Here is a 21,694-nt window from a genome sequence, read left to right on the forward strand (position 1 = left end):
CATTCTCCCCCTCTCTAATGTATTACATTAAAACACTCTGTCATTCTCCCCCTCTCTGATGTATTACATTAAAACCCTCTGTCATTCTCCCCCCTCTCTAATGTATTACATTAAAACCCTCTGTCATTCTCCCCCTCTCTAATGTATTACATTAAAACCCTCTGTCATTCTCCCCCTCTCTAATGTATTACATTAAAACACTCTGTCATTCTCCCCCCTCTCTAATGTATTACATTAAAACGCTCTGTTATTCTCCCCCTCTCTAATGTATTACATTAAAACCCTCTGTCATTCTCCCCCTCCCTAATGTATTACATTAAAACCCTCTGTCATTCTCCCCCCTCTCTAATGTATTACATTAAAACGCTCTGTCATTCTCCCCCTCTCTAATGTATTACATTAAAACCCTCTGTCATTCTCCCCCTCTCTGATGTATTACATTAAAACCCTCTGTTATTCTCCCCCTCTCTAATGTATTACATTAAAACCCTCTGTCATTCTCCCCCTCTCTAATGTATTACATTAAAACCCTCTGTCATTCTCCCCCTCTCTAATGTATTACATTAAAACCCTCTGTCATTCTCCCCCTCTCTAATGTATTACATTAAAACACTCTGTCATTCTCCCCCCTCTCTAATGTATTACATTAAAACCCTCTGTCATTCTCCCCCTCTCTAATGTATTACATTAAAACACTCTGTCATTCTCCCCCCTCTCTAATGTATTACATTAAAACCCTCTGTCATTCTCCTACCTCTCTAATGTATTACATTAAAACCCTCTGTCATTCTCCCCCCTCTCTAATGTATTACATTAAAACCCTCTGTCATTCTCCCCCTCTCTAATGTATTACATTAAAACCCTCTGTCATTCTCCCCCCTCTCTAATGTATTACATTAAAACCCTCTGTCATTCTCCCCCTCTCTAATGTATTACATTAAAACACTCTGTCATTCTCCCCCTCTCTGATGTATTACATTAAAACCCTCTGTCATTCTCCCCCCTCTCTAATGTATTACATTAAAACACTCTGTCATTCTCCCCCCTCTCTAATGTATTACATTAAAACCCTCTGTCATTCTCCCCCTCTCTAATGTATTACATTAAAACCCTCTGTCATTCTCCCCCTCTCTAATGTATTACATTAAAACCCTCTGTCATTCTCCCCCTCTCTAATGTATTACATTAAAACCCTCTGTCATTCTCCCCCTCTCTAATGTATTACATTAAAACCCTCTGTCATTCTCCCCCTTCTCTAATGTATTACATTAAAACCCTCTGTCATTCTCCCCCTCTCTAATGTATTATATTAAAACCCTCTGCCATTCTCCCCCTCTCTAATGTATTACATTAAAACCCTCTGTCATTCTCCCACTCTCTAATGTATTACATTAAAACCCTCTGTCATTCTCCCCCTCTCTAATGTATTACATTAAAACGCTCTGTCATTCTCCCCCTCTCTAATGTATTACATTAAAACGCTCTGTCATTCTCACCCCTCTATAATATATTACATTAAAACCCTCTGTCATTCTCCCCCTCTCTAATGTATTACATTAAAACCCTCTGTCATTCTCCCCCTCTCTAATGTATTACATTAAAACACTGTCATTCTCCCCCTCTCTAATGTATTACATTAAAACCCTCTGTCATTCTCCCCCTCTCTAATGTATTACATTAAAACCCTCTGTCATTCTCCCCCCTCTCTAATGTATTACATTAAAACCCTCTGTCATTCTCCCCCCTCTCTAATGTATTACATTAAAACCCTCTGTCATTCTCCACCTCTCTAATGTATTACATTAAAACCCTCTGTCATTCTCCACCTCTCTAATGTATTACATTAAAACCCTCTGTCATTCTCCCCCCTCTCTAATGTATTACATTAAAACCCTCTGTCATTCTCCCCCTCTCTAATGTATTACATTAAAACCCTCTGTCATTCTCCCCCTCTCTAATGTATTACATTAAAACCCTCTGTCATTCTCCCCCTCTCTAATGTATTACATTAAAACCCTCTGTCATTCTCCCCCTCTCTAATGTATTACATTAAAACCCTCTGTCATTCTCCCCCTCTCTGATGTATTACATTAAAACCCTCTGTCATTCTCCCCCTCTCTAATGTATTACATTAAAACACTCTGTCATTCTCCCCCCTCTCTAATGTATTACATTAAAACCCTCTGTCATTCTCCCCCTCTCTAATGTATTACATTAAAACACTCTGTCATTCTCCCCCCTCTCTAATGTATTACATTAAAACCCTCTGTCATTCTCCCCCTCTCTAATGTATTACATTAAAACCCTCTGTCATTCTCCCCCCTCTCTAATGTATTACATTAAAACCCTCTGTCATTCTCCCCCTCTCTAATGTATTACATTAAAACCCTCTGTCATTCTCCCCCCTCTCTAATGTATTACATTAAAACCCTCTGTCATTCTCCCCCTCTCTAATGTATTACATTAAAACACTCTGTCATTCTCCCCCTCTCTGATGTATTACATTAAAACCCTCTGTCATTCTCCCCCCTCTCTAATGTATTACATTAAAACCCTCTGTCATTCTCCCCCTCTCTAATGTATTACATTAAAACCCTCTGTCATTCTCCCCCTCTCTAATGTATTACATTAAAACACTCTGTCATTCTCCCCCCTCTCTAATGTATTACATTAAAACGCTCTGTTATTCTCCCCCTCTCTAATGTATTACATTAAAACCCTCTGTCATTCTCCCCCTCCCTAATGTATTACATTAAAACCCTCTGTCATTCTCCCCCCTCTCTAATGTATTACATTAAAACGCTCTGTCATTCTCCCCCTCTCTAATGTATTACATTAAAACCCTCTGTCATTCTCCCCCTCTCTGATGTATTACATTAAAACCCTCTGTTATTCTCCCCCTCTCTAATGTATTACATTAAAACCCTCTGTCATTCTCCCCCTCTCTAATGTATTACATTAAAACCCTCTGTCATTCTCCCCCTCTCTAATGTATTACATTAAAACCCTCTGTCATTCTCCCCCTCTCTAATGTATTACATTAAAACCCTCTGTCATTCTCCCCCTTCTCTAATGTATTACATTAAAACGCTCTGTCATTCTCCCCCTCTCTAATGTATTACATTAAAACCCTCTGCCATTCTCCCCCTCTCTAATGTATTACATTAAAACCCTCTGCCATTCTCCCCCTCTCTAATGTATTACATTAAAACCCTCTGTAATTCTCCCCCTCTCTGATGTATTACATTAAAACCCTCTGTCATTCTCCCCCTCTCTAATGTATTACATTAAAACCCTCTGTCATTCTCCCCCTCTCTAATGTATTACATTAAAACCCTCTGTCATTCTCCCCCTCTCGAATGTATTACATTAAAACGCTCTGTCATTCTCCCCCTCTCTAATGTATTACATTAAAACGCTCTGTCATTCTCACCCCTCTATAATATATTACATTAAAACCCTCTGTCATTCTCCCCCTCTCTAATGTATTACATTAAAACCCTCTGTCATTCTCCCCCTCTCTAATGTATTACATTAAAACACTGTCATTCTCCCCCTCTCTAATGTATTACATTAAAACCCTCTGTCATTCTCCCCCTCTCTAATGTATTACATTAAAACCCTCTGTCATTCTCCCCCCTCTCTAATGTATTACATTAAAACCCTCTGTCATTCTCCCCCCTCTCTAATGTATTACATTAAAACCATCTGTCATTCTCCACCTCTCTAATGTATTACATTAAAACCCTCTGTCATTCTCCACCTCTCTAATGTATTACATTAAAACCCTCTGTCATTCTCCCCCCTCTCTAATGTATTACATTAAAACCCTCTGTCATTCTCCCCCTCTCTAATGTATTACATTAAAACCCTCTGTCATTCTCCCCCTCTCTAATGTATTACATTAAAACCCTCTGTCATTCTCCCCCTCTCTAATGTATTACATTAAAACCCTCTGTCATTCTCCCCCTCTCTAATGTATTACATTAAAACCCTCTGTCATTCTCCCCCTCTCTGATGTATTACATTAAAACCCTCTGTCATTCTCCCCCTCTCTAATGTATTACATTAAAACACTCTGTCATTCTCCCCCCTCTCTAATGTATTACATTAAAACCCTCTGTCATTCTCCCCCTCTCTAATGTATTACATTAAAACACTCTGTCATTCTCCCCCCTCTCTAATGTATTACATTAAAACCCTCTGTCATTCTCCCCCTCTCTAATGTATTACATTAAAACCCTCTGTCATTCTCCCCCCTCTCTAATGTATTACATTAAAACCCTCTGTCATTCTCCCCCTCTCTAATGTATTACATTAAAACCCTCTGTCATTCTCCCCCCTCTCTAATGTATTACATTAAAACCCTCTGTCATTCTCCCCCTCTCTAATGTATTACATTAAAACACTCTGTCATTCTCCCCCTCTCTGATGTATTACATTAAAACCCTCTGTCATTCTCCCCCCTCTCTAATGTATTACATTAAAACCCTCTGTCATTCTCCCCCTCTCTAATGTATTACATTAAAACCCTCTGTCATTCTCCCCCTCTCTAATGTATTACATTAAAACACTCTGTCATTCTCCCCCCTCTCTAATGTATTACATTAAAACGCTCTGTTATTCTCCCCCTCTCTAATGTATTACATTAAAACCCTCTGTCATTCTCCCCCTCCCTAATGTATTACATTAAAACCCTCTGTCATTCTCCCCCCTCTCTAATGTATTACATTAAAACGCTCTGTCATTCTCCCCCTCTCTAATGTATTACATTAAAACCCTCTGTCATTCTCCCCCTCTCTGATGTATTACATTAAAACCCTCTGTCATTCTCCCCCTCTCTAATGTATTACATTAAAACCCTCTGTCATTCTCCCCCTCTCTAATGTATTACATTAAAACCCTCTGTCATTCTCCCCCTTCTCTAATGTATTACATTAAAACGCTCTGTCATTCTCCCCCTCTCTAATGTATTACATTAAAACCCTCTGCCATTCTCCCCCTCTCTAATGTATTACATTAAAACCCTCTGCCATTCTCCCCCTCTCTAATGTATTACATTAAAACCCTCTGTCATTCTCCCCCTCTCTAATGTATTACATTAAAACCCTCTGTCATTCTCCCCCTCTCTGATGTATTACATTAAAACCCTCTGTCATTCTCCCCCTCTCTAATGTATTACATTAAAACACTCTGTCATTCTCCCCCTCTCTAATGTATTACATTAAAACACTCTGTCATTCCAGGACTTTTTGAGTTGGGGGGTCGTAACCCCTTACCTTAACTGTGTGGGTAGAGTTGGGGGGTCGTAACCCTTTACCTTAACTGTGCGGGTAGAGTTGGGGGGTCGTAACCCCTTACCTTAACTGTGCGGGTAGAGTTGGGGGGTCGTAACCCTTTACCTTAACTGTGCGGGTAGAGTTGGGGGGTCGTAACCCCTTACCTTAACTGTGCGGGTAGAGTTGGGGGGTCGTAACCCCTTACCTTAACTATGCGGGTAGAGTTGGGGGGGTCGTAACCCCTTACCTTAACTGTGCGGGTAGAGTGGGGGGGTCGTAACCCCTTACCTTAACTGTGTGGGTAGAGTTGGGGGGTCGTAACCCCTTACCTTAACTGTGTGGGTAGAGTTGGGGGGTCGTAACCCCTTACCTTAACTGTCTGGGTAGAGTGGGGGGGTTGTAACCCCTTACCTTAACTGTGTGGGTAGAGTTGGGGGGTCGTAACCCCTTACCTTAACTGTGTGGGTAGAGTTGGGGGGTCGTAACCCTTTACCTTAACTGTGCGGGTAGAGTTGGGGGGTCGTAACCCCTTACCCTAACTGTGCGGGTAGAGTTGGGGGGTCGTAACCCCTTACCTTAACTGTGCGGGTAGAGTTGGGGGGGTCGTAACCCCTTACCTTAACTGTGCGGGTAGAGTGGGGGGGTCGTAACCCCTTACCTTAACTGTGTGGGTAGAGTTGGGGGGTCGTAACCCCTTACCTTAACTGTGTGGGTAGAGTTGGGGGGTCGTAACCCCTTACCTTAACTGTCTGGGTAGAGTGGGGGGGTCGTAACCCCTTACCTTAACTGTGTGGGTAGAGTTGGGGGGTCGTAACCCCTTACCTTAACTGTGTGGGTAGAGTTGGGGGGTCGTAACCCCTTACCTTAACTGTGTGGGTAGAGTTGGGGGTCGTAACCCCTTACCTTAACTGTGCGGGTAGAGTTGGGGGGTCGTAACCCCTTACCTTAACTGTGCGGGTAGAGTTGGGGGGTCGTAACCCCTTACCTTAACTGTGCGGGTAGAGTTGGGGGGTCGTAACCCCTTACCTTAACTGTGCGGGTAGAGTTGGGGGGTCGTAACCCCTTACCTTAACTGTGTGGGTAGAGTTGGGGGGTCGTAACCCCTTACCTTAACTGTGTGGGTAGAGTTGGGGGTCGTAACCCCTTACCTTAACTGTGCGGGTAGTGTTGGGGGCTCGTAACCCCTTACCTTAACTGTGCGGGTAGAGTGGGGGGGTCGTAACCCTTTACCTTAACTGTGCGGGTAGAGTTGGGGGGTCGTAACCCCTTACCTTAACTGTGCGGGTAGAGTGGGGGGGTCGTAACCCCTTACCTTAACTGTGCGGGTAGAGTTGGGGGGTCGTAACCCTTTACCTTAGCTGTGTGGGTAGAGTTGGGGGGTCGTAACCCTTTACCTTAACTGTGTGGGTAGAGTTGGGGGGGTCGTAACCCCTTACCTTAACTGTGTGGGTAGAGTTGGGGGGTCGTAACCCCTTACCTTAACTGTGTGGGTAGAGTTGGGGGGTCGTAACCCCTTACCTTAACTGTCTGGGTAGAGTGGGGGGGTTGTAACCCCTTACCTTAACTGTGTGGGTAGAGTTGGGGGGTCGTAACCCCTTACCTTAACTGTGTGGGTAGAGTTGGGGGGTCGTAACCCTTTACCTTAACTGTGCGGGTAGAGTTGGGGGGTCGTAACCCCTTACCCTAACTGTGCGGGTAGAGTTGGGGGGTCGTAACCCCTTACCTTAACTGTGCGGGTAGAGTTGGGGGGGTCGTAACCCCTTACCTTAACTGTGCGGGTAGAGTGGGGGGGTCGTAACCCCTTACCTTAACTGTGTGGGTAGAGTTGGGGGGTCGTAACCCCTTACCTTAACTGTGTGGGTAGAGTTGGGGGGTCGTAACCCCTTACCTTAACTGTCTGGGTAGAGTGGGGGGGTCGTAACCCCTTACCTTAACTGTGTGGGTAGAGTTGGGGGGTCGTAACCCCTTACCTTAACTGTGTGGGTAGAGTTGGGGGGTCGTAACCCCTTACCTTAACTGTGTGGGTAGAGTTGGGGGTCGTAACCCCTTACCTTAACTGTGCGGGTAGAGTTGGGGGGTCGTAACCCCTTACCTTAACTGTGCGGGTAGAGTTGGGGGGTCGTAACCCCTTACCTTAACTGTGCGGGTAGAGTTGGGGGGTCGTAACCCCTTACCTTAACTGTGCGGGTAGAGTTGGGGGGTCGTAACCCCTTACCTTAACTGTGTGGGTAGAGTTGGGGGGTCGTAACCCCTTACCTTAACTGTGTGGGTAGAGTTGGGGGTCGTAACCCCTTACCTTAACTGTGCGGGTAGTGTTGGGGGCTCGTAACCCCTTACCTTAACTGTGCGGGTAGAGTGGGGGGGTCGTAACCCTTTACCTTAACTGTGCGGGTAGAGTTGGGGGGTCGTAACCCCTTACCTTAACTGTGCGGGTAGAGTGGGGGGGTCGTAACCCCTTACCTTAACTGTGCGGGTAGAGTTGGGGGGTCGTAACCCTTTACCTTAGCTGTGTGGGTAGAGTTGGGGGGTCGTAACCCTTTACCTTAACTGTGTGGGTAGAGTTGGGGGGGTCGTAACCCCTTACCTTAACTGTGTGGGTAGAGTTGTGGGGTCGTAACCCCTTACCTTAACTGTGTGGGTAGAGTTGTGGGGTCGTAACCCCTTACCTTAACTGTGCGGGTAGAGTTGGGGGGTCGTAACCCCTTACCTTAACTGTGTGGGTAGAGTTGGGGGGTCGTAACCCTTTACCTTAACTGTGTGGGTAGAGTGGGGGGGTCGTAACCCCTTACCTTAACTGTGTGGGTAGAGTTGGGGGGTCGTAACCCCTTACCTTAACTGTGTGGGTAGAGTTGGGGGGTCGTAACCCCTTACCTTAACTGTGTGGGTAGAGTTGGGGGGTCGTAACCCCTTACCTTAACTGTGTGGGTAGAGTTGGGGGGTCGTAACCCCTTACCTTAACTGTGTGGGTAGAGTTGGGGGGTCGTAACCCCTTACCTTAACTGTGCGGGTAGAGTTGGGGGGTCGTAACCCCTTACCTTAACTGTGTGGGTAGAGTTGGGGGGTCGTAACCCTTTACCTTAACTGTGTGGGTAGAGTTGGGGGGTCGTAACCCTTTACCTTAACTGTGTGGGTAGAGTTGGGGGGTCGTAACCCTTTACCTTAACTGTGTGGGTAGAGTTGGGGGGTCGTAACCCCTTACCTTAACTGTGTGGGTAGAGTTGTGGGGTCGTAACCTCTTACCTTAACTGTGTGGGTAGAGTTGGGGGGTCGTAACCCCTTACCTTAACTGTGTGGGTAGAGTTGGGGGGTCGTAACCCCTTACCTTAACTGTGTGGGTAGAGTTGGGGGGTCGTAACCCCTTACCTTAACTGTGCGGGTAGAGTGGGGGGGTCGTAACCCCTTACCTTAACTGTGCGGGTAGAGTGGGGGGGTCGTAACCCCTTACCTTAACTGTGTGGGTAGAGTTGGGGGGTCGTAACCCCTTACCTTAACTGTGTGGGTAGAGTTGGGGGGTCGTAACCCCTTACCTTAACTGTGTGGGTAGAGTGGGGGGGTCGTAACCCCTTACCTTAACTGTGTGGGTAGAGTTGGGGGGTCGTAACCCCTTACCTTAACTGTGTGGGTAGAGTGGGGGGGTCGTAACCCCTTACCTTAACTGTGCGGGTAGAGTTGGGGGGTTGTAACCCTTTACCTTAACTGTGCGGGTAGAGTTGGGGGGTCGTAACCCCTTACCTTAACTGTGCGGGTAGAGTTGGGGGGTCGTAACCCCTTACCTTAACTATGCGGGTAGAGTTGGGGGGGTCGTAACCCCTTACCTTAACTGTGCGGGTAGAGTGGGGGGGTCGTAACCCCTTACCTTAACTGTGTGGGTAGAGTTGGGGGGTCGTAACCCCTTACCTTAACTGTGTGGGTAGAGTTGGGGGGTCGTAACCCCTTACCTTAACTGTCTGGGTAGAGTGGGGGGGTTGTAACCCCTTACCTTAACTGTGTGGGTAGAGTTGGGGGGTCGTAACCCCTTACCTTAACTGTGTGGGTAGAGTTGGGGGGTCGTAACCCTTTACCTTAACTGTGCGGGTAGAGTTGGGGGGTCGTAACCCCTTACCCTAACTGTGCGGGTAGAGTTGGGGGGTCGTAACCCCTTACCTTAACTGTGCGGGTAGAGTTGGGGGGGTCGTAACCCCTTACCTTAACTGTGCGGGTAGAGTGGGGGGGTCGTAACCCCTTACCTTAACTGTGTGGGTAGAGTTGGGGGGTCGTAACCCCTTACCTTAACTGTGTGGGTAGAGTTGGGGGGTCGTAACCCCTTACCTTAACTGTCTGGGTAGAGTGGGGGGGTCGTAACCCCTTACCTTAACTGTGTGGGTAGAGTTGGGGGGTCGTAACCCCTTACCTTAACTGTGTGGGTAGAGTTGGGGGGTCGTAACCCCTTACCTTAACTGTGTGGGTAGAGTTGGGGGTCGTAACCCCTTACCTTAACTGTGCGGGTAGAGTTGGGGGGTCGTAACCCCTTACCTTAACTGTGCGGGTAGAGTTGGGGGGTCGTAACCCCTTACCTTAACTGTGCGGGTAGAGTTGGGGGGTCGTAACCCCTTACCTTAACTGTGCGGGTAGAGTTGGGGGGTCGTAACCCCTTACCTTAACTGTGTGGGTAGAGTTGGGGGGTCGTAACCCCTTACCTTAACTGTGTGGGTAGAGTTGGGGGTCGTAACCCCTTACCTTAACTGTGCGGGTAGTGTTGGGGGCTCGTAACCCCTTACCTTAACTGTGCGGGTAGAGTGGGGGGGTCGTAACCCTTTACCTTAACTGTGCGGGTAGAGTTGGGGGGTCGTAACCCCTTACCTTAACTGTGCGGGTAGAGTGGGGGGGTCGTAACCCCTTACCTTAACTGTGCGGGTAGAGTTGGGGGGTCGTAACCCTTTACCTTAGCTGTGTGGGTAGAGTTGGGGGGTCGTAACCCTTTACCTTAACTGTGTGGGTAGAGTTGGGGGGGTCGTAACCCCTTACCTTAACTGTGTGGGTAGAGTTGTGGGGTCGTAACCCCTTACCTTAACTGTGTGGGTAGAGTTGTGGGGTCGTAACCCCTTACCTTAACTGTGCGGGTAGAGTTGGGGGGTCGTAACCCCTTACCTTAACTGTGTGGGTAGAGTTGGGGGGTCGTAACCCTTTACCTTAACTGTGTGGGTAGAGTGGGGGGGTCGTAACCCCTTACCTTAACTGTGTGGGTAGAGTTGGGGGGTCGTAACCCCTTACCTTAACTGTGTGGGTAGAGTTGGGGGGTCGTAACCCCTTACCTTAACTGTGTGGGTAGAGTTGGGGGGTCGTAACCCCTTACCTTAACTGTGTGGGTAGAGTTGGGGGGTCGTAACCCCTTACCTTAACTGTGTGGGTAGAGTTGGGGGGTCGTAACCCCTTACCTTAACTGTGCGGGTAGAGTTGGGGGGTCGTAACCCCTTACCTTAACTGTGTGGGTAGAGTTGGGGGGTCGTAACCCTTTACCTTAACTGTGTGGGTAGAGTTGGGGGGTCGTAACCCTTTACCTTAACTGTGTGGGTAGAGTTGGGGGGTCGTAACCCTTTACCTTAACTGTGTGGGTAGAGTTGGGGGGTCGTAACCCCTTACCTTAACTGTGTGGGTAGAGTTGTGGGGTCGTAACCTCTTACCTTAACTGTGTGGGTAGAGTTGGGGGGTCGTAACCCCTTACCTTAACTGTGTGGGTAGAGTTGGGGGGTCGTAACCCCTTACCTTAACTGTGTGGGTAGAGTTGGGGGGTCGTAACCCCTTACCTTAACTGTGCGGGTAGAGTGGGGGGGTCGTAACCCCTTACCTTAACTGTGCGGGTAGAGTGGGGGGGTCGTAACCCCTTACCTTAACTGTGTGGGTAGAGTTGGGGGGTCGTAACCCCTTACCTTAACTGTGTGGGTAGAGTTGGGGGGTCGTAACCCCTTACCTTAACTGTGTGGGTAGAGTGGGGGGGTCGTAACCCCTTACCTTAACTGTGTGGGTAGAGTTGGGGGGTCGTAACCCCTTACCTTAACTGTGTGGGTAGAGTGGGGGGGTCGTAACCCCCTACCTTAACTGTGCGGGTAGAGTTGGGGGGTTGTAACCCTTTACCTTAACTGTGTGGGTAGAGTTGGGGGGTCGTAACCCCTTACCTTAACTGTGCGGGTAGAGTGGGGGGGTCGTAACCCCTTACCTTAACTGTGCGGGTAGAGTGGGGGGGTCGTAACCCCTTACCTTAACTGTGTGGGTAGAGTTGGGGGGTCGTAACCCCTTACCTTAACTGTGTGGGTAGAGTTGGGGGGTCGTAACCCCTTACCTTAACTGTGTGGGTAGAGTGGGGGGGTCGTAACCCCTTACCTTAACTGTGTGGGTAGAGTTGGGGGGTCGTAACCCCTTACCTTAACTGTGTGGGTAGAGTGGGGGGGTCGTAACCCCTTACCTTAACTGTGCGGGTAGAGTTGGGGGGTTGTAACCCTTTACCTTAACTGTGTGGGTAGAGTTGGGGGGTCGTAACCCCTTACCTTAACTGTGTGGGTAGAGTTGGGGGGTCGTAACCCCTTACCTTAACTGTCTGGGTAGAGTTGGGGGGTCGTATGCTGTGGACACCATTCTCTGTGAGCCCAGATCTGAAGATTTCAGCACAGTTTCTGAAGATCACTGGCTCCTCTTTGGGTGTACTGGGTATATCTGGGTAGAGAGGGATAGCATTCAGGATAATGACTATGTACTGGGTATATCTGGGTAGAGAGGGATAGCATTCAGGATAATGACTATGTACTGGGTAGAGAGGGATAGCATTCAGGATAATGACTATGTACTGGGTAGAGGGGGATAGCATTCAGGATAATGACTATGTACTGGGTAGAGAGGGATAGCATTCAGGATAATGACTATGTACTGGGTAGAGGGGGATAGCATTCAGGATAATGACTATGTACTGGGTAGAGAGGGATAGCATTCAGGATAATGACTATGTGCTGGGTAGAGAGGGATAGCATTCAGGATAATGACTATGTACTGGGTAGAGAGGGATAGCATTCAGGATAATGACTATGTACTGGGTAGAGAGGGATAGCATTCAGGATAATGACTATGTACTGGGTATATCTGGGTAGAGAGGGATAGCATTCAGGATAATGACTATGTACTGGGTATATCTGGGTAGAGAGGGATAGCATTCAGGATAATGACTATGTACTGGGTATATCTGGGTAGAGAGGGATAGCATTCAGGATAATGACTATGTACTGGGTATATCTGGGTAGAGAGGGATAGCATTCAGGATAATGACTATGTACTGGGTATATCTGGGTAGAGAGGGATAGCATTCAGGATAATGACTATGTACTGGGTATATCTGGGTAGAGGGGGATAGCATTCAGGATAATGACTATGTACTGGGTATATCTGGGTAGAGAGGGACAGCATTCAGGATAATGACTATGTACTGGGTATATCTGGGTAGAGGGGGATAGCATTCAGGATAATGACTATGTACTGGGTATATCTGGGTAGAGAGGGATAGCATTCAGGATCATGACTATGTACTGGGTATATCTGGGTAGAGAGGGATAGCATTCAGGATAATGACTATGTACTGGGTATTTCTGGGTAGAGGGGGGTAGCATTCAGGATAATGACTGTGTACTGGTTATATATGGGTAGAGAGGGATAGCATTCAGGATAATGACTATGTACTGGGTAGAGAGGGATAGCATTCAGGATAATGACTATGTACTGGTTATATCTGGGTAGAGAGGGATAGCATTCAGGATAATGACTATGTACTGGGTAGAGAGGGGTAGCATTCAGGATAATGACTATGTACTGGGTATATCTGGGTAGAGAGGGATAGCATTCAGGATAATGACTATGTACTGGGTAGAGAGGGGTAGCATTCAGGATAATGACTATGTACTGGGTATATCTGGGTAGATAGGGATAGCATTCAGGATAATGACTATGTACTGGGTAGAGAGGGATAGCATTCAGGATAATGACTATGTACTGGGTAGAGAGGGATAGCATTCAGGATAATGACTATGTACTGGGTAGAGAGGGATAGCATTCAGGATAATGACTATGTACTGGGTATTTCTGGGTAGAGAGGGATAGCATTCAGGATAATGACTATGTACTGGGTATTTCTGGGTAGAGGGGGATAGCATTCAGGACAATGACTATGTACTGGGTAGAGAGGGATAGCATTCAGGATAATGACTATGTACTGGGTAGAGGGGGATAGCATTCAGGACAATGACTATGTACTGGGTAGAGAGGGATAGCATTCAGGATAATGAATATGTACTGGGTAGAGGGGGATAGCATTCAGGACAATGACTATGTACTGGGTAGAGAGGGATAGCATTCAGGATAATGAATATGGGTTATCCTAATCCTGGACTAAAACCATACTCAGTGGATAATCTCATAAAATGCTTTCATTACTTCCATTTAACAAACATATTCGCATTAGATCTCTCTCACCATTGCAGTGGGTGACCATGGCTAGCAGCTGCTGCACTGTGTCAGTCAGTATAGCCTGCTGTTTCTGCAGTAGTGTGCTGTTGTGTGTGGAGGTCCCCAGCTCTCCCTGTAGCTGGGTGACCAGGCGCCTCTGTCTCTCCAGCATGTCCTGCAGCTGCTGTCTCTCCCTCTGAAGACCATGAAGCTCCTTAACGTGCCTGGCCTCTAAAACTGAGAACCTCTGCTCTAGCAAACTAAAAGAGAGAGAGAGAGAGAAAGAGAGAGAGAGAAATAGAGAGAGAGAGAGATGGAGGAGGAGAGAGGGAGAGAGATGGAGGGGGAGAGAGGGAGAGAAGAGAGAGAGTGAGTTATAGAACCCATTGCCCTTCATGGTTGTGAGTTCTGGGGTCTGCCTCATCAACCAAGAATTAACAAAAAACTGAGCAAACTAGAATGCTATTTGGCCCTAAACAGACAGTACACTGTGGCAGAATAACTGACCACTGTGACTGACCAAAACTTAAGGAAAGCTTTGACTATGTACAGACTCAGTGAGCATAGCCTTGCTATTGAGAAAGGTTGCCGTAGACAGACGTGCTTTCAAGAGAAGACAGGCTATGTGCACACTGAAAACAAAATGAGGTGGAAACTGAGCTGCACTTCCTAAGAGACAGAGAGACCGAGAGAGAGAGAGACCGAGAGAGAGAGAGAGACCGAGAGAGAGAGAGAGAGAGAGTTTGGGAACCCACAACACGTAAAACACTCAAACAAACAAAACCATGGTTACACATCGATTAAAAATACAACACTATATCTTCCTCCACAGTAACTAAACACACCAACCTCTGAATGACCCATATACTCATAAACAGATCAATGGGTCAAAGACAAGTTTTCAAAGTAGCAAAATAATAAAACAGCAATTCCATTTCCCTAAAAGGCTTTTTTATGTTCATTAGAGTGTCACCTATGCCCTTATATTAGTTATATTCAAGCATAAAGCCAATAAATTATTTTTATTGTGATTCAAATGAATGTACAGTCGTGGCGAAAAGTTTTGAGAATGACACAAATATTAATTTCCACAACGTTTGCTGCTTCAGTGTCTTTAGATATTTTTGTCAGATGTTACTATGGAATACCGAAGTAGAATTACAAGCATTTCATAAGTGTCAAAGGCTTTTATTGACAATTACATGAAGTTGATGCAAAGAGTCAATATTTGCAGTGTTGACCCTTCTTTTTCAAGACCTCTGCAATCCGCCCTGGCATGCTGTCAATTAACTTCTGGGCCACATCCTGACTGATGGCAGCCCATTCTTGCATAATCAATGCTTGGAGTTTGTCAGAATTTGTGTGTTTTTGTTTGTCCACCCGCCTCTTGAGGACCACAAGTTCTCAATGGGATTAAATAACGATGTTTTGTTCCCCGAGCCACTTAGTTATCACTTTTGTCTTACGGCAAGGTGCTCCATCATGCTGGAAAAGGCATTGTTCGTCACCAAACTGTTCCTGGATGGTTGGGAGAAGTTGCTCTCGGAGGATGTTTTGGTACCATTTTTTATTTATGGCTGTGTTCTTTGGCAAAATTGTGAGTGAGCCCACTCCCTTGGCTGAGAAGCAACCCCACACATGAATGGTTTCAGGATTCTTTACTGTTGGCATGACACGGGATTGATGTTAGTGCTCACCTTGTCTTCTCCGGACAAGCTTTTTTCCGGATACCCCAAACAATCGGAAAGGGGATTCATCAGAGAAAATAACTTTTTTTTTTCAGCAGTCCAATCCCTGTACCTTTTGCAGAATATCAGTCTTTCCCTGATGTTATTCCTGGAGAGAAGTGGCTTCTTTGCTGCCCTTCTTGACACCAGGCCATCCACCAAAAGTCTTCTCCTCACTGTGCGTGCAGATGCACTCACACCTGCCTGTTGCCATTCCTGAGCAAGCTCTGTACTGGTGGTGCCCCGATCCCGCAGCTGAATCAATTTTAGGAGACGGTCCTTGCGCTTGCTGGACTTTCTTGGGCGCCCTGAAGCCTTCTTCACAATAATTGAACCGCTCTCCTTGAAGTTCTTGATGATCCGATAAATGGTTGATTTAGGTGCAATCTTACTTGCAGCAATCTCCTTGCCTGTGAAGCCCTTTTTGTGCAAAGCAATGATGATGGCACGTGTTTCCTTGCAGGTAACCATGGTTGACAGAGGAAGAACAATGATTCCAAGCACCACCCTCCTTTTGAAGCTTCCAGTCTGTTATTCGAACTCAATCAGAATGACAGAGTGATCTCCAGCCTTGTCCTCGTCAAAACTCACACCTGTGTTAACGAGAGAATCACTGACATGATGTCAACTGGTCCTTTTGTGGCAGGGCTGAAATGCAGTGGAAATGTTTTTGGGGGATTCAGTTCATTTGCATGGCAAAGAGGGACTTTGCAATTAATTGCAATTCATCTGATAACTCTTCATAACATTCTGGAGTATATGCAAATTGCCATCATACAAACTGAGGCAGCAGACTGTGAAAATTAATATTTGTGTCATTCTCAAAACTTTTGGCCACGACTGTACCCTAGTAAAATGTCCTAGTGAAAACGTTTCTTTTTTTTTATAAATACAATTTTATGCCCATTTTTCATAATCACAAGGTTAAATATCCATGCTTAGACTGGCAGAAATAGAACTACCTAGAAAAAAATGAAATTTTTATTTTGAATACCACACATTTGATGTGTCACGGGTACAACTCAAAATTTGTTGAAGGTTTTAGAGAAACCTTTACACTGAAAAAAATGCACAAATCTATGAAAATATCTTTCACTTCATCCTTTGAGATTTGTTTGTGTCTCTGAGTCAACAAAACAAAGTTATTGTATTTTAAAATGTGCAGGCTAGCTGAACTTAGATCGTTTCCATAGGAGAGAGAGAGAGAGACATGACCCACACACCACACACACAAAGAACATAGGTTTTACTTTGCAACCTAGTATAACTGTCACACGAGGTACAATTTAAATCACCTAGGATTAATGTTGTACTTGTACAAGTTGTTCACGGGGGGCTGCTCAAAAATACTTTCCTTCAGTGGATACTGGAGTTAAGCCACATTCATTTGTTAGATTTTCTTCACAGCACCTCCTCTGATTGAATCTAAGTGTTAACCCCCTCTTTTTCAGTGTCGTTGTTTGGATCAGGGTTGACATCTTTCTCTGATCGCTGAAACACCAAAACGTAATAGTTATGACACTGGCACAGGATAGGATTTGCATTTCCGTTAAATGTTATTAGTAGTCTATTAATAGTAGGCTATAGAATCGTAACACTTAATCAAAGTTTAAACGTTAAATCAACTCACTCTCCCTTTGTCTCTCAAACATATTTTGTTACTTTTTCATTGCTAATGTTAATAATAATCACTTTACTATAATTTGAGCCGGCGGCAACACTTGTCTGTGCTGTGCAGCCCTCTCCTTATTAGACAACGGCATCTACAGAATAAAGATAACGCGCCTTGAAATACCTTAAAATAGTTTTAAATGATAATATTCAGTATTCATACAACAAGTAAATATGAATTACGTGATTAAATGTTGTAAACTAGTGAAAACATGGGATAACAAAGCTACTGTCATTCAGCATAACGGGTGGCATTGTGGTATAACATGAAACGGGCTGAAGGACAAAAGTGTGATACTGAAGGACGTATTTCATACATAAACATATTTAACAAGCAGTTCCTTGGCCACTATAACGTAATGACCTTGACCTATGAAGATTATCCTTACTTTTCATATTTAATATAGCTTTTTATAAAATACTAACATTAAAAGTATGTTTTCTATGTTGTACTGAAGGATATGTGTTTTTGTTACAAAGGTTACTAGAGGGTGAAATGATCAAATATTTCAGAGAGATTTACTCACCTCATCACATTGATCTTCAATGGGTCTTCTTTGTGATGTCACACACTGTCACATGATTACCATCATGTGATACGCTTTAAAATGGCTTTTTACCTTTGTTATTAATAGTGAATGACATTGATGAAGCGCAAAAAAGTCCAGACAAAAGTTATTGAAGTTTTTAAATATTTTTTTCAATACAGTATGTCGCCGCTTATTCCATATATTGTTGCAAACACGAACACAATTATGCTATGTGTGTTCATTTTTTAATTTTTTGGGATGAATTTCTACATTTTAAAAACATTTTTGTCATTAGAATTTTAACAGTTACTCTGAGGGACGTTTTGACGCTTTAGAGCTTTAGTAGTTTGCAACACAAATATTTCTGGGGCAAAAGAAGGGTAAGAGTTGAGTGATTGAATATTATATTTATATATATTTATCTTTTTATCTTAAATGAATGGCCTTCGGACACCAAATTTACACGTCTCGTCTTTGACCCGTTACTTGTAATCCAGGCCCTCCGTCCTCCGATCAGAGTTGGGGGTATCAGTCATATACTGCTGATGCAGTACTGACAAGGAGTCACAGACCTCAGCTACGACCTTCCTCAGTAGGCCAGATGATCGGAGCCCCGCTCTTTGTCCCAGCTCCTCCAATGATCTACTCCTGCTCCGCATCAGATGACCCAGCTTGGTACACCCCACACCTAACAGGCATGAACGTAGGCTGACTGAACCCAGAACACAGGACTGGATGGCAGTGTTGTAAAAAAGAGGCTCTTCAAAAATCCACATCCCTAGTGGCATGCCGGGCTTACGGGACATGTCGAAAACTCTCCAAGCCTGCATAACAGCCTCATAGAATGGAGTCGGGTCAGACAAATCACCCCCTCTAGCTTTCAGAGGAAACTCTCCAAGCCTGCATAACAGCCTCATAGAATGGAGTCGGGTCAGACAAATCACCCCCTCTAGCTTTCAGAGGAAACTCTCCAAGCCTGCATAACAGCCTCATAGAATGGAGTCGGGCCAGACAAAACACTAGCTTTCAGAGGAAAAGATGCTTGTTGAAGCCCAAACAGCCCGCTCTCCTCATCAATGTATAGGGTGTATCCACCCAGCTAGAACCGTCACTGTACAACAGTCTCTGGGCCGCTTGAAGCCCGGAAAAGCCATGATCCTAGAAGAAATGTCCACCAGACCTTGCCCACCCTCGTGCAGTGGCACGTACTGGGCTGCAGATTTAATATAATGTTGTCCAGACCATGAGAAATTGACAAGGGTCCTTTGAGCTCTTGTAAAAGCATTAGTCTGTGCTACAGGGTAGAGGCAGCTACATTATTGGCTACCAGCACCCTACCCCCTATAAAGAAGCTGGGTCAGCAACCATTTCCACCTAGACAATCTGGGAAACAACTTCTCCACTGAACGCTCCCAGTTATTTTTTTGAAAAGACATCGAAGCCAAGAAAAAACATTAAAGTCTTCATTCCATGTCTCTCCCACCGAAGCCCCCCTGGTAACCGTGGAGCGGACCCCAACTGATGCTGACCTGGTAACCATGGAGCGGACCCTATATGAAGCCCCCCTGGTAACCATGGAGCGGACCCCATCTGATGCTGACCTGGTAACCGTGGAGCGGACCCCATCTGAAGCCCCCCTGGTAACCATGGAGCGGACCCCATCTGATGCTGACCTGGTAACCGTGGAGCGGACCCCATCTGAAGCCCCCCTGGTAACCGTGGAGCGGACCCTATATGAAGCTGACCTGTTAACCGTGGAGCGGACCCTATATGAAGCTGACCTTGTAACCGTGGAGCGGACCCCATCTGAAGCCCCCCTGGTAACCGTGGAGCGGACCCTATATGAAGCCCCCCTGGTAACCGTGGAGCGGACCCTATATGAAGCCCCCCTGGTAACCGTGGAGTGGACCCTATATGAAGCCCCCCTGGTAACCGTGGAGCGGACCCTATATGAAGCTGACCTGGTAACCGTGGAGCGGACCCTATATGAAGCTGACCTGGTAACCGTGGAGCGGACCCTATATGAAGCTGACCTGGTAACCGTGGAGCGGACCCTATATAAAGCTGACCTGGTAACCGTGGAGCGGACCCTATATGAAGCTGACCTGGTAACCGTGGAGCGGACCCTATATGAAGCTGACCTGGTAACCGTGGAGCGGACCCTATATGAAGCTGACCTGGTAACCGTGGAGCGGACCCTATATGAAGCTGACCTGGTAACCGTGGAGTGGACCCTATATGAAGCTGACCTGGTAACCGTGGAGCGGACCCTATATGAAGCTGACCTGGTAACCGTGGAGCGGACCCTATATGAAGCTGACCTGGTAACCGTGGAGCGGACCCTATATGAAGCTGACCTGGTAACCGTGGAGCGGACCCTATATGAAGCTGACCTGGTAACCGTGGAGCGGTCCCTATATGAAGCTGACCTGGTAACCGTGGAGCGGACCCTATATGAAGCTGACCTGGTAACCGTGGAGCGGACCCTATATGAAGCTGACCTGGTAACCGTGGAGCGGACCCTATATGAAGCTGACCTGGTAACCGTGGAGCGGACCCCATCTGATGCTGACCTGGTAACCGTGGAGCGGACCCTATATGAAGCTGACCTGGTAACCGTGGAGCGGACCCCATCTGAAGCTGACCTGGTAACCGTGGAGCGGACCCTATATGAAGCTAACCTGGTAACCGTGGAGCGGACCCTATATGAAGCCCCCCTGGTAACCGTGGAGCGGACCCCATCTGAAGCTGACCTGGTAACCGTGGAGCGGACCCTATATGAAGCCCCCCTGGTAACCATGGAGCGGACCCCATCTGATGCTGACCTGGTAACCGTGGAGCGGACCCTATATGAAGCTGACCTGGTAACCGTGGAGCGGACCCTATATGAAGCTGACCTGGTAACCGTGGAGCGGACCCTATATGAAGCCGACCTGGTAACCGTGGAGCGGACCCTATATGAAGCTGACCTGGTAACCGTGGAGCGGACCCCATCTGAAGCTGACCTGGTAACCGTGGAGCGGACCCTATATGAAGCTGACCTGGTAACCGTGGAGCGGACCCTATATGAAGCTGACCTGGTAACCGTGGAGCGGACCCCATCTGAAGCTGACCTGGTAACTGTGGAGCGGACCCTATATGAAGCCCCCCTGGTAACCATGGAGCGGACCCCATCTGATGCTGACCTGGTAACCGTGGAGCGGACCCTATATGAAGCTGACCTGGTAACCGTGGAGCGGACCCCATCTGAAGCTGACCTGGTAACCGTGGAGCGGACCCTATATGAAGCTGACCTGGTAACCGTGGAGCGGACCCTATATGAAGCCCCCCTGGTAACCGTGGAGCGGACCCCATCTGAAGCTGACCTGGTAACCGTGGAGCGGACCCTATATGAAGCCCCCCTGGTAACCATGGAGCGGACCCCATCTGATGCTGACCTGGTAACCGTGGAGCGGACCCTATATGAAGCTGACCTGGTAACCGTGGAGCGGACCCTATATGAAGCTGACCTGGTAACCGTGGAGCGGACCCTATATGAAGCCGACCTGGTAACCGTGGAGCGGACCCTATATGAAGCTGACCTGGTAACCGTGGAGCGGACCCCATCTGAAGCTGACCTGGTAACCGTGGAGCGGACCCTATATGAAGCTGACCTGGTAACCGTGGAGCGGACCCTATATGAAGCTGACCTGGTAACCGTGGAGCGGACCCCATCTGAAGCTGACCTGGTAACTGTGGAGCGGACCCTATATGAAGCTGACCTGGTAACCATGGAGCGGACCCTATATGAAGCTGACCTGGTAACCGTGGAGCGGACCCTATATGAAGCTGACCTGGTAACCGTGGAGCGGACCCTATATGAAGCCCCCCTGGTAACCGTGGAGCGGACCCCAACCGAAGCCCCCCTGCTAACCGTGGAGCGGACCCCAACCGAAGCCCCCCTGGTAACCGTGGAGCGGACCCCAACCGAAGCCCCCCTGGTAACCGTGGAGCGGACCCTATATGAAGCCGACCTGGTAACCGTGGA

At 46.9% G+C, this 21,694-nt stretch overlaps 1 protein-coding gene across 1 annotated transcript in view; it reads right to left on the reverse strand.

The window, feature by feature from the left end:
- Window positions 1–21,694, reverse strand: part of LOC139555344 (angiopoietin-2-like) — a 133,909-nt gene that overhangs the window by 56,663 nt on the left and 55,552 nt on the right. Inside the window, exons 5-6 of the mRNA XM_071369059.1 lie at window positions 13,767–13,999; window positions 11,842–11,966 (exon numbers count right to left, since the gene is read on the reverse strand). Coding sequence (XP_071225160.1) covers window positions 11,842–11,966; window positions 13,767–13,999 — 358 coding nt within the window. The remainder of the gene's footprint in view (window positions 1–11,841; window positions 11,967–13,766; window positions 14,000–21,694) is intronic.

This window comes from Salvelinus alpinus, chromosome 26 (assembly GCF_045679555.1).
Source record: "Salvelinus alpinus chromosome 26, SLU_Salpinus.1, whole genome shotgun sequence".
Lineage (NCBI taxonomy): Eukaryota > Metazoa > Chordata > Actinopteri > Salmoniformes > Salmonidae > Salvelinus > Salvelinus alpinus.